This window comes from Camarhynchus parvulus, chromosome 4, assembly GCF_901933205.1.
Source record: "Camarhynchus parvulus chromosome 4, STF_HiC, whole genome shotgun sequence".
In the NCBI taxonomy this organism is placed as follows: domain Eukaryota; kingdom Metazoa; phylum Chordata; class Aves; order Passeriformes; family Thraupidae; genus Camarhynchus; species Camarhynchus parvulus.
This window is the reverse complement of record NC_044574.1, coordinates 46656186-46668564: the sequence shown is the minus strand read 5'-3', so window position 1 is coordinate 46668564 and position 12379 is coordinate 46656186. Positions and strand designations below refer to the sequence as shown.

Below are 12379 nucleotides of genomic sequence, written 5' to 3'. Positions count from 1 at the left end.
TGAGCATCTTTGTGGCTTTCTTTGGGATCAGTCCAACGAGTCCATGTGCTATTACTGTTGGGGACCCCAGAGCTGGATGTAGCACTGCAGGCGGGGTCTCACTAGAGCAGAACAGAGGGGCGGAATTCCCTCCTTTGCCCTGATGGTGCTTTGGATACAGCCCAGGATACAACTGAGTTTCTGGGCTGTGAGTGCACATGGCTGGGTTTCTTCCACCAACACCTCCACAGAGCTGTTCTCAGTCCATCCTCCACCCAACCTGTATTTGTGCTTGGGATTGCTCTGACCCAGTTGCTGGACCTGGCACTTGTCAAACTTAAAGAGGTTTGCACAGGCCACCTCTCAAGCCTGCCCACGTCCCTCTCTATGGATTCTGTCCCTTCTGTGTGTCCCTCCAGCAACTTAATTCTGATCTGACTTTGATCTTGCTGGGGTGAAAGACAGAAGCCCTCCTCTCTTTCAGACTGTCTGACATCAAGGAAAAGGTCAGAAGAGCAAACCCGAAGAGAAGCCATGGGTTTGCTCTTCTGACCATGCAGGTGGCAGGTACAGAGGGGCACTGACACCTGCCAGGAGAGGTGCAGCAGAGCAGACCCAGGTCCCTGCTTCCCATTATCATCCTGGTGGAGGTCCCTTGCAAAGGGAAAGAAGGAAGGCAGGAAGGAAGGAAGGGCTATTTTCAGTGTGATCACACTGTGGGAGGCATAAGTGAGGATAGTAGCAAAGCATAGGTTTTACAGATTAAAGAACACAGAACACTTTCGACTAGATAATGAACATAGATATGGGATTAGAGGAATAAGAAAAAATGTTAACGATTTTTGCAAAATAAGTGCAGTGTGGTCAGTTATGAAGCTTTTCATACTTTAAATTGACACTGACAAATGGAAAAAATAGGTAATTCAGGAGGCCGAGGTATATGTTTGTTTTGTTGGAGATACTCAAGTTGCAGAACCTACTATGAAATTAGAGACGCTGAATGAAGTTTGAACCTAACCACATCAACAAATGATTAAAAAACCCCTTATTGTTTCACTTCTGAGGTGTTAGCAGTAGGTGGCTTGGGCTAGAATGAAGGAGAGCAGTGGGACAACTATTGTTCTAACTCTTCCTGTGGGATAGGGTGGGGACAGGGAGTTGACTGCTGGCGCACCATTCTTCTCTGGATAAAAACGGTATATTTTAGTGGATTTAGTAAACTCACCACCAGACTGAGAAGTCTAAGGTCATGAGAAAAATTCTGTAGAAACAAACTGTTTCATAAATAAGATGTAAGGTTTTGAAATGTTGTTTCATTTCCAATTGGAAGCAAACTTCAGAATTTTAGTGTTTTTCTCAGGTCTGCATTGCAGTTTCACTCTTTTTAGTGTATTTACATGAAAAATTTGAAAATGAGTTTTTGATACTGTGCTATTGATGAGCTAGAAAGCAAGTTTTTATGGCACTGTCAAAGTCTTTCCCCTTTGTTTCTGGAGACTAAGCTTGGGTGAAATCTGTATTGTAATTTCAACAGAATTGTATTCAAATGCAGTTCTGTCAAAGCTTAGCAAACCCTAGCATACCCTAACACTGAGTTTTGCTTCCATTTGCGTCTGATTTTAGAGATTATGATTAAAGAGTTCTTCTGATGTACATGAATGCAAACATAGCCATCCTGAAGACAAAACCAAAAGAATGGAACAAAACCAGAGTGTTAACCATGATATTGCAAAACTCACTGCTAACTGATCAAACCTTCTCATACTAGTCAGTTAATCCTCTACTTTAAGAATTTTTTATGCAAGTCATCTTTTAAATCTCTGACCCTTTACCTGCTTGTTAAGACTGCACCATGCAGACAGTTTTGAAAGCTTGCAGATTGGAAAGCTGTACAAGGAAAGAAGAAGTCATAGCATGGCCAGCTGAAACACCATTGTCTGGCCAGTTAAAACTGGTGAGTCAGTGAGATGTTATGGGCTTTAGTGAGCTTTCAGGACAAGAACTTTCAGCTCCTCCTTCCGGGGTAGGAGCAAATGTTGGAAGCATTTGTGCAGTGAAGGTGTCACTGGCACTGGGGTGTAATGTGTGAGCAGGGTTAGAGGCAACGGAAGAAAATGGAACCAGCAACCATCTCTAAATTGGTGTTCTTGCCACAGGCATCAGTGCAGTGGGGTCAGGCCTTGAAGAGAGTTAAGTAGGCTTAAGTGAGCAGAGAGATAAAATTTCTGAAGTTGCTTTCTCTTTGCAGAAGTTACAGGATATATGTTCCCTCATTAGTATTAAGTTGTATCAGAGTTAAACTCAGGAGTAATGAGAGCCTTGTATCTATCCTTCATCTCAGGGATACTGAAATTGCACATGGTAAAATGTTATTGCCAAAATAACTACACAGAACTGGTTTCTATGGTGTAAAGGCAAATGCACACGCTAAGTGGGACTACATTTTGATGAACAGTTGGTTTTCTTCACATATGTGGGTCTTTTGAGGTACACAGATTTCCTGTTGTGTATTTTGGATCAGTAGAGATTTTATGATGAGATGAGTTAATTGCATCAAAGTGAAGTTGGTATGTTTGAATTCTGTAGTGGTTTCTGTGTACTGTTGTCTTATGCTTTTAGTGTTGCTCTGTGGATGCCTGTGTGTAGAAGAGTTGATGGAAGCTCAAGAAGATATTCAGGTTACATCTGACTTGCCTTTGGTTTCATGAAAGCAACTATTTAAATTATTCCATATATCAGAAGATTTAAGTGTTGAGATTGTCTTTCAAAGTACTGTAAATTCTAACCTATGCTTAATTGTGGCAGAAAAAAAAGATCTACAAAGGAAACTGTACCCGTGTTATTTCTTTCTTCTGATAGAACCTTCACTTATTGCTTTACCAATACCTCATGTTCTTCTCTGTTACAGCAGGTGAAAACTGAAGTAGCAATTTCAGTGCTCCTAGCTCTCAGTATAGAAAACAAATAATTTTAAAAATAGTCTCCTGAATATTTATTATATGCCATAAAGATACAGAAAAGAGACAAGCCTGTTTCTTCCCCCCTCTTCCTTGCCTTTGGGATACTGTTCCTCTTTAAGAAGCTGCTAGAGACAGCTGTCTAGAGGCAATCTGGTTTTTATTATAAACATGGAGCCTCTCTCCCCTCCCACACCCAACAGGAAAAACGTGTCTTGGGTCTTCCAGTAAGATAATTTAAAAGATTCTAGCAAAGTGATAGGGCTGGTAGTTTTGTGCTGCCTACACTGGGGGCCTTAGATAAGAGCCACACCTGCTTGGCACCATTGCCATCAGCTGCACAAAACGGGAACCCTAAAATACCTGGGCGTTTTCTGTGTTGAAACTAATCTGCTCTGGATGAGGCCTCTGGCTTGGGAAGGCTGGGGGAGGAATATTCCTGCTGCTCACTTAATGCATCTAGCTGAGGTCAAACTATGAGGACAGAAATTAGGACTCCAGGCTCCACCTGTAGTTAATGGAGAGGTGTTTTCAGGGGCAGCTAATTCAGGGCATTTAAAACAACTGTGAATAATTTGCTGTTGGAGTTTCCATTCACAGTTAGCAGCAATGGACTGAGGTTAGAAGTAGCAAGGGGGATGGAGGGGTTAGACAGACCAAGAAAAACTTCATACTAACGTAGTTTCAACATGGCAGCATCTGTTACAGTTTTATAGTACAATTTTATGTCATTTCTTTGGATACAAAGGCAGCTTAAAAAGTTTCCTCTGCTGCCTGCTGGTATGCTGCTCTTACAGAGAGGGCTTTTTCCTGTCTCCCGTAGGTCTCTCCATCCATGTTTTGTAACAGCTTGTGGGACCCTGCAGCAAATTGGATTACTTAAATGACTGGGGTTTTGTTGGGAGGTGCTTTTTTTGTTTAGAAACAACAAGGGTTGTGGAGTGTTTGCTTGTGTTTGCCCTGAACATCTCAAGGATCTGGTTTGGGCTAAACCCACAAACCATGGCACAGCTGGGCAGGAAGAGGAGCAGACGGCAGCGCCGGCATCTATCTGCTTGTGCCCGAAACCCTCTCAAACTCTGCTGTTAAAGAAAATACAGAGGGACTTCACAAACACCATGAACTGCTCTGATAAATAATGACCTGGTTTTGCATAGCCGGGTTTCTGGAGTATTGAATAAACCATGGCTGGCAGTAAGTCAAACATGTCTGTTTTGGACTTACAAAGAAAATGACAGTTTCAGCTTTTGGGTCCCTGAATTTGCCATGTTGTTTGAAGTACTGGATTAAAAGACAGGTTCGGATATGAACTTTTTTTTCCTAAAAAAAAAATACATGTAGCTGCTTGTTATATGTAGTCTTGTCTCTCCTTAGAACTGTATCCAAACAATGTGATAGGGAAAGGTGTAGGAAAAAAAGTACCTCATTTAAAATGTTTAATATCCCTTGCCCTCTGTGAAGGGTTAGGTGTCTCTTTTACTCAGTACTTATTCCTGTACTGATCCGGCCATTCCTGACTTTCTTCAATAACCTTTTCTGATTAGCATGACCTGGATGAAGCTGCATAATTCTCTTCCTTGTTTAGAAAAGTTAAAAGACCAGAGGAGGAGAACAAGGCCTTTGCAGACTCCCCCTTCATCCATCTCATTCTGAAGCATGGAGAGAACTTCAGATCCCCTTGTGATCCCCTCAGCCACTGAGCCCAGGCTTGCTAGGAGAATTTAGTTTTACTGTAGCAATTCCTGAATTAGTTTTATCACTTCAATAGTAAGGCTTTTCTTTTTGCACTTCATTATTCTTGAATCTTATGTCTGTCTCTTACTCGAGGTGTTGTTTTCTTTTTCTTTTTCTCCTTTCCTCCTGCAGTCACATGTACACTGCAAATGGCACAGACAGTGCCTCCTATTGTGGCTCAGGCTCAAGACTTCACATATGTAAAATGTGACTCGCAGCACTTTCTTTGAAGCCTAACCACAGCCAGGGAGCTGTAATTGCAGTCTTTGATTTGTGCCGACTTCACTTGTGGATTGGGCTCTGCTAGGGCATGCCTCGCCTGGCGAGACTTCAGCTGCAGCCCCCCAGTGAAGCCTTAGATGTGGGAAGTCTTCAGTCTCCTTAGCACATGCCTGTGGTTTCTTGAAAAGAATCCTGATTTGACCTGTTTTATATCTGTAAGGCAACACCATCATCACTCATATTTTTTTAGGTATTATTTGGTTTATCAGCAGTAGAAGCAATTTCCAGAGTGTAGCCTTAATGTGCAGCCGGGGAAAGGCTGGGTTCTAGATGCTGTTTTCAGGACAGCTACTCTATAATTTGCTGTACTGCTTGGAAATAAAAATACGTGGGGCTTCCCTGTGCCTGTCCCCTTCCAGAATCACCATGGTGTCTGCAGCCTCTCTGGAGGAGCTGGGCATAGTTAGGAGCTATGGAAAGGAGGCAGGCACTGCAGTGCTGCCTCTGGATTGAGAAAGAAGCAATGGCTGCTGTTGGAAAAAGCTGAGGGCCAGAGCAAGGCCACGGTCGTTATTTTAACCTCCTGACTTCAAAGACAGCTTGCTGGTAAGGAAAGGGGGGAGGAGGCAGGGAACCATCTCAACAGAAGAGCATTTCATTTCCTTCAGTGAAGTAGACATTCCTGGCTGCTAATGGGGAGTAGCTCTGAATCACAGCGCTTGTATCAGACTGCTGTGAACTACTGGCCTGGCGCCTCAAGGCCATTCCTCAACAGGAAGCTGAATGTTTTCATGTAAGACTGAGAGGAAAACCTTCCCAGGAAGAGCAACCTGGACCAAACCTTTGAAAATCTGGGATGAAAAGGCACAAAATAAATATAAAGCTGCAGGGTGCTCTCCCCAGTGTTGCTCTGCTGTTTGCTTGGCCTCTCTTTCGTGCTCCTTGGAAAGGTAGAGCCCTTCGTAGCTCTTTGATCCGCACGTGTTACGGAGCACTGTGCTACTTTATAAAAAAATTTTAAAAAGGCAGGAAGCTCAGGAGGCTTTTTTTAGTTGGGACATGGGCTGGTTTTATGAGGAAATAGGAATTGAATTAGTCAATACAGACCACCTCTGTTGAAACTGCTGGTTTGCCAGTGGACTTTTAGCTGTTTAAGAGGCCTCAGTGGCTTTAAATGTCCTTTTGTGGCTACCAGCAGCAGGTGTAAGCTATTCCTTATGTATCAGGGATGGCACTGTGTAGACAACAAGGGAGTCTGCATTAAATTTAAGCTATACAGAGCAGTTTGCTATCAATACATGCTGGTCTTTTCTACCTTAGTCTGCAGCTAAAGTTAAGTGTCCTCAACTCTGCTGTAACAATAGCCACATGGGTGACCTCTGATAAGGAGTCAACTTGTTTAATAGGATTTTGGGACCTCAGCTTATGCTGATTAAATTCAAAGGGTACAAAATCAGTTTTAGAGGCTTTCTAGCCTGGACTACATGAGGCAGTGTAACTCCTTACTCAGGAGCTGCCACGCTCCTCAGCTACTATGAGTGAAACACTTTGTGTGGTAATGGTTTACACGGAAGCTGCAGCGGATGGGAGGTGGATGCTTAGTTATAAATGGCCCTGTTTAAATACTGCTGAAATGTAATGTAATGTAAATTTTGCTGATTAACTCGGCTTGTGGCTCTTGCAGGCTTAGGCAGTCTATCTATCATGATTAGTCTAAAAGAAGTTTGACTTGTGGTTTAAACCATTTCTTCATAAACTTGTTCTGTCTTGCCTTGTGTGACTCAAGGTGCTGGCAGTGTATCTTTATGTGACTAAGCATTTTGTCTTTCTTCTGGTGAAAACTCGTTTACCTTCTCCACTGCATTCTTGTGCTAATTTTGATCACTCTCAAAAGCTTTGCTTACTGAACCTTCTATTTGTTAGGCAATTGAGTAGTACATGGAGACCTAGAGGTTAATGTTGATTTTTCTGAAATACCAATAATCCCCAAACAGTTACTGGAGAGCATGTGTCCATGTGTGGAATAATGTCTGACTTGTTAGAGAGATTTTGGGTGGAGACCCTGTTATAACCCACTTGTCTGGATTAGAATGGTAAGGGTGATGGTTGAGTTGGCAATTTCATAAATCAGCTGATGTAACCCAGAGACCTAGACTGTGCTCCTCTGGATCAGCAATTCCTATTAGGCCTGTACTGTGGGCCATTTCACATACTCTAAGAATATAAATCCTTCCAAGTGCTAGGGAGGAGGCCCATAGGTCTTACACAGCTGGAAGATGTTCCCTACCCCCTGAAGAGCAGAATAAATCCTCCCCAGTCATGAGGATGGATGGTAGAATCAGTGTTCACACAAGCCTCATCCACCACATTCCTCTACCAAACTGCTTGCAGAAGACAGCATTTTTTCATGTCTGCAGGGAGTAGAGCTTGAGGCTCTGAAATAGAGGTTTAATTGACCTCAACCACTGCACTGCAGTACTAAAGCCTGAGGATGTCTAATTTTGTAATGGTATCTGGGTCAAATGTTGTAGATAAATGAAATCCACTACTAAAGGGAAGAAATTCTGTAATATGCTGGATGTTTAAAACCCCACCTTTCTAGTTGGCATCTCTTTACAATGCAAAGTACTTTCCATAAATATAGTTGCAAACTTCAAGCAAAAGCAAGTAGTAATAAATTCTGCATTTAACTTTGACATTGTAATGCACATTCCACTAATAGACCTGTAAGAGTTACAGTGACCCATCACCAGCTTGTTTGAAGAATTTATTTTTTTTAAAAAGTCTTCAGACAGTCTTTATCACACACACTTCTCTCTCTCTCTCTCTTTCCTCCCCTTCCCTGTAGGTGGGAAAAGAAATGCTTTCTCAACTTGCAAAGCAAAGGCGGCGACACCAGGACCCCTTCTGGAGATGGAAGCTTGTTAAACCCTAGGTGTGTCCTTCATCCACACAGACCACCCCAAGGAGTCTGTCTAGGATGTCATTCACCCTGATGTCACTGCTAGAGACACTGAATCATAAAGACAATCACTGCCAAAATCCTTCACTATCACGAGGTCCAGCCCTGATATAAATAGAGCAAATGAGCTCCTGGGTCAGCAGAGCAGCTTTTGTCTTCACCTCTGCCTTGCACTCTTTAAGCCCCCATCTCGTCTGTGTCCATATTGAGTCAGCAAACACAGTAGCATGGCTGTCTGTGCCTGCTTCAGCCAGCAGAATTCCGTAGACCACAGCTGCCCCACACAGCACATCGAGGGATGGAATTTGCCTGGACCAGGATGACACGCTCAACCTTCTTTTTATTTAATGGTGCGACAGGATCAATTTTGGTTTTAGCTTTTTTTAAGAAACTTGAATGCTTTTATATTTTAACTTTTAGTTTGTAATTTCTTTGGTGTATATTTTAATAGGTATGAGCTTAAACAAGTGTCAAAAATCTGAATTACTTTTTAAATAAAAGGAGTTTTTCTTTTTTTTTTTCTGCCAGAGGAAAAGTCTGTATGGAAAAAAGGTGGCTGTTTTGTTAAACTATTTGTAACAAATAGTGGCCTCTCAGTCTATATAATACCGTGTCCTATAGAACTAAATAAATGTAACAACAGTCAGCTGGTCAGTAGACATGTTAGTCTTGCATCATCTACTCTGTAAACATAAGCAATACATCCAGCAAATCTGACTGCAGTGAGTTCTCCTTCTCACCCATTCCCCTTCTCCTTGTAAAAAGCCCAGCACTTGAATTATTACTTCAATTGTTCTGTATTTGTATCTGTTTTTGTTAGCCTGTTAGTGGGATTTTATGCCAGTTGTTGAAATGAGCATTGATGTACCCATTTTTTAAAATAGTAAGGCACAGCCTTTGCCAAAAATACTGTCAACCAATTTTTTTTTGTCATTCCAGTTTGAGTTAATGTGCTGAGCATTTGTTTTTTAATAAAAGCTTTGTAATAAAATGGAAGTTAACTGTCTTTAAAATTGGCTTTAAAAAACCAACCAAAAATGGGTTTTGATAGAAGGAAGGTCAGGAAGGCACAGTCACTTGTAAGGCTGAAGACTTTTGGCTGAGTCTTCTGTTGTAGGAAATACAGTGTGTCTGGCTGTTTGCTCACCTGAAGTGATTTTGGAAAATTGCCTTTTCTTTGAAAAGTGAGCAGAAGTCTCAGATCCATAGCAGGAATAAGGAATGGGGATGGTCCCTTGTGCTGCTCAATTAGCTTTGGCCTAAGTGGAAGTATTAAGGATCCCTCCATCATCATTTTCCTAGCAAAATCTTACGGAAGGGCAGTGGTTTTAAGCTGATGATTACGAATATGGATTTGCTTCTTTCTGGATGCCCTCCATGCCCACACAAGAGGTAGAGGCCTGCAGTTAAATTTCTTGTAGCTGTATAAATAATTCCTCAGTCAGGGACTGAAGCTGGCTGCAGAATCAGCTGTTCAAGGCCTGGTTTCATGGTCTGAGATCCAGAGTCAGCATGGCCTGCCTACTGCCGGTGGTGCCTGGGAGATGTTCCTGCCATAGCAAGCAGCACAGCTGCCTCACCTCTACTAAGGGATGTAAAAAAAACCAGACATTGGAACCACAGGTGGAACTACTCCACCTGTTTTTGAGTGGAAAAGAAATATTATGAACATTCTTTATATTCCAGCTCCCAAATCTTGTTTGGCATGAGACTGGACTGAGTCAAGCTTAAGCTACAAGAAATTACATAGGTCAGTTACTGCCTAAGGAAGCTTTGGAATTGAATTGTTTATAAATGACCCTTTAGCTCAGTTGCATAAGAAATTTCATAATTAAAAATGTTATAAAACAACTCCCTCTTAAACCAGTGTGCACTGCACACATGCCCAGTTTTAAGGCTGTAACCAGCATATTAGTTCTTGCAATATTTCTAGCAACTGGTGATTATGTTAAAAAAAAAAAAAAAAAAAAGAAAAACAAGTGACCAGGCTCTCAGATGGCAGGAGAAAATATCTCACGAGAGAATAGCAACTGTATACTGGAGTTTTGCAAGACTTGGCTATGTTTCCATTCAATTATCCCAGCCTTTGCTGGGAACCTGTCGGGCTTTTGGTTTGGGGTTTGGTTTGGTTTTTTAAAGGGGAAAAAAGGCAAGTACTTAGTGCTGTAATTGTTCTAAATCAAAGATTACTGCACTGAGATCTGCAAATTACATGTTCCAAAGACAACAGTTCTCTTTAGAACTTTATAAAACATGACTACTGTTTAGATTTTGTAATGGCTATTTAAAGAGCCATTTATCCATTCTGAAAAAAATTGTTCCAAATGGAAGCATCAGCTTCATGTAGCACATTATCCCCAGTACACTGTTGTGAACAGTTGCCTGCCTTAAGGATGAACGGTCTTTCAGCTCTAATAGTGAAGAAAAAGAATTTGGGAGCTAAAAATAATACCTCTGCTGTTAACATACAGTGAACAAGCACCATGTGTTGGGCTCATTCATAGATCAAAGACCTTTCACATACAGCAGCTATGGGAAATGTTAACTTATAGGGAAGGCTTAGGATGCTGCCATGAGAGCACCTGAAACAGAGTAACCCTGCTATCCTGGAATACCCCTGTGACTTGGGTCTGTGTCCACTCCTGCCCCTCCCCTGCTAATTGGCATTTGTTCCTGTGGGACTGAGAGAGCCCTCACTGCACTGTGCCAGCTGTCAGTGGAGACAGAGGAGCTAGTAAAGATGGCCAAGCGATGATGGTGCTACCCTGCCAGTAAGACTAAGTTTAAATCCTTGTGACATGGAACAAATTATTCCAGGTGAGACTCAAGTCCAGCACCTAAATTCCTGATGTGCAATTTAGGCAGACATCAGAATCTAACCTTGTCTCTTTTGGGTGCCTGAGGAGATGATTATCATGTATTTCCCACAGAAAACATCTTCAAGGATTTAAATGCTCCTACCTAATGGCTGAGTTAATTATCCAGACACTTCTGTACAAGCACTCACAAACCACTCTCTGCCCCCACACTTGGTTCTGTGCATGTACTAAAAGCAGTTCTTGCACAGATCACAGCATAGGTAGTCTAGTTCATCAACACAGAGCCTAGGAAACACACAGCCTTCCCCCTCCCCTCACCAAAACCAGCAGATACAGAACAGGGGAGTTGAGCCAGGATTATTTACAGCTAATCAGGCCAACATCACAGGATGGTCTGGCTCCTCAGGCTTCTGGATCGCCTGGACCAGAGCCATTTTCCCTGTGTTACATAAAAGAACAATGCTTCAGGTAACTTTGGCTTCTTATGCGGCAAGTGATGACAGATTCACTAGTTGTGCTTATAGGGACTCACCAGCTCTACTGAATTATCTTCTGTTGTAGTTTCCACTTTGGATTAGGCAACAGAAAAGGCAGTCTCTTAGTTTGATGGCTGGGTCCATTTGCAGAAAATGTAGGACCTTAAGGACCCAATCCTTGCTCCAGGCTCTAGGACAACAGAATCCACAGCATTTGTCTGCACTCCTTTGAAACTACTGCAGTGCACAAGGCTTTGAAGCAACCATTGTGTTTCCTGGTGCCCTCCTGCTCTCATCTACATGGCAGCTAATCAGGCTAAAGCAAGACTGGCAGAAAATGAAGGACACTACTGAGACTTAAGAAATGCCCTGTAACCTCTCCCATAAGGCAGCTGCAGGTTTTTCCCTTCATTTGCAAGGGAACTAACATGCAAGGGAAGCCTCTCCATCAGAACAAGGACCTAATACAAAGTAGAACAGTAGAGGGGAAATAAGTAAGTCCATAAATAGCCAGAAGTCTGTCAGCTATGAATACCTTTCTCCTAAGTCAGGTCAGTGAAAAACTACTGGGCTAAAAAGGAAGGCAAAAGGAGAAGCTGTAACAGGAAAAATGGTTGGCTATAAACACATTCCAAGATGAAACCAAAAACCTAGAAAGTATGCCCAAACACATTCATTTCTCCACAACACATCAGGAAGAGAAACTCTGGATTAATGTATGAATTTACCCTTTGAGTTTCCTCATAGATAATGAAGCTCAGGTTTAGAAAGCCAAGCAAGCAAATGGGTATCTGCCCAGGAAAAGGAATATATGTGCCAGAAATAGGGGAAATGAACCTCTTAATCACCAGTTTTTGGCCAGGTCAAAATAAGGACTGAAATACTGCTCCCCATCCTCCTAGATAAACAGTCATACCTTCAGGCCATGGATTTAAAATGATGGCTTCTCTTTGGACACTCCTCCTGCAACAACCATGCCTTCAGTGAATCACAGATGTCTGCTTGGCTGAGATAACAGTCACTGCATACCTGGTCTGGGAACCTTAGAAAACCACGTTTTTCTTCTTGTGAACACTGTTCTACAAACCACATTTTGATAAACTCACCCATCCCACCTTCCAGAAACCCAACAAATGCAAATAAGCAACAGGTTCATTAACCTGCCAGCTATGGAAAATCAGCATAAACCAACAGAGCTAGGAGAAGAATTTCTGCTTCATACTAGAAGAG

General features: G+C 42.2%; 1 protein-coding gene across 7 annotated transcripts in view; it reads left to right on the top strand.

The window, feature by feature from the left end:
- Positions 1 to 8845, top strand: part of LEF1 (lymphoid enhancer binding factor 1) — a 70877-nt gene extending 62032 nt beyond the window's left edge. For all 7 annotated transcript variants that reach the window (XM_030948498.1, XM_030948497.1, XM_030948500.1 and 4 more), the window contains one exon: positions 7741 to 8845. In XM_030948498.1, coding sequence (XP_030804358.1) covers positions 7741 to 7820 — 80 coding nt within the window. In that variant the 3' untranslated portion in view covers positions 7821 to 8845. The remainder of the gene's footprint in view (positions 1 to 7740) is intronic.
- The last annotated feature ends 3534 nt before the right edge of the window (positions 8846 to 12379 follow it).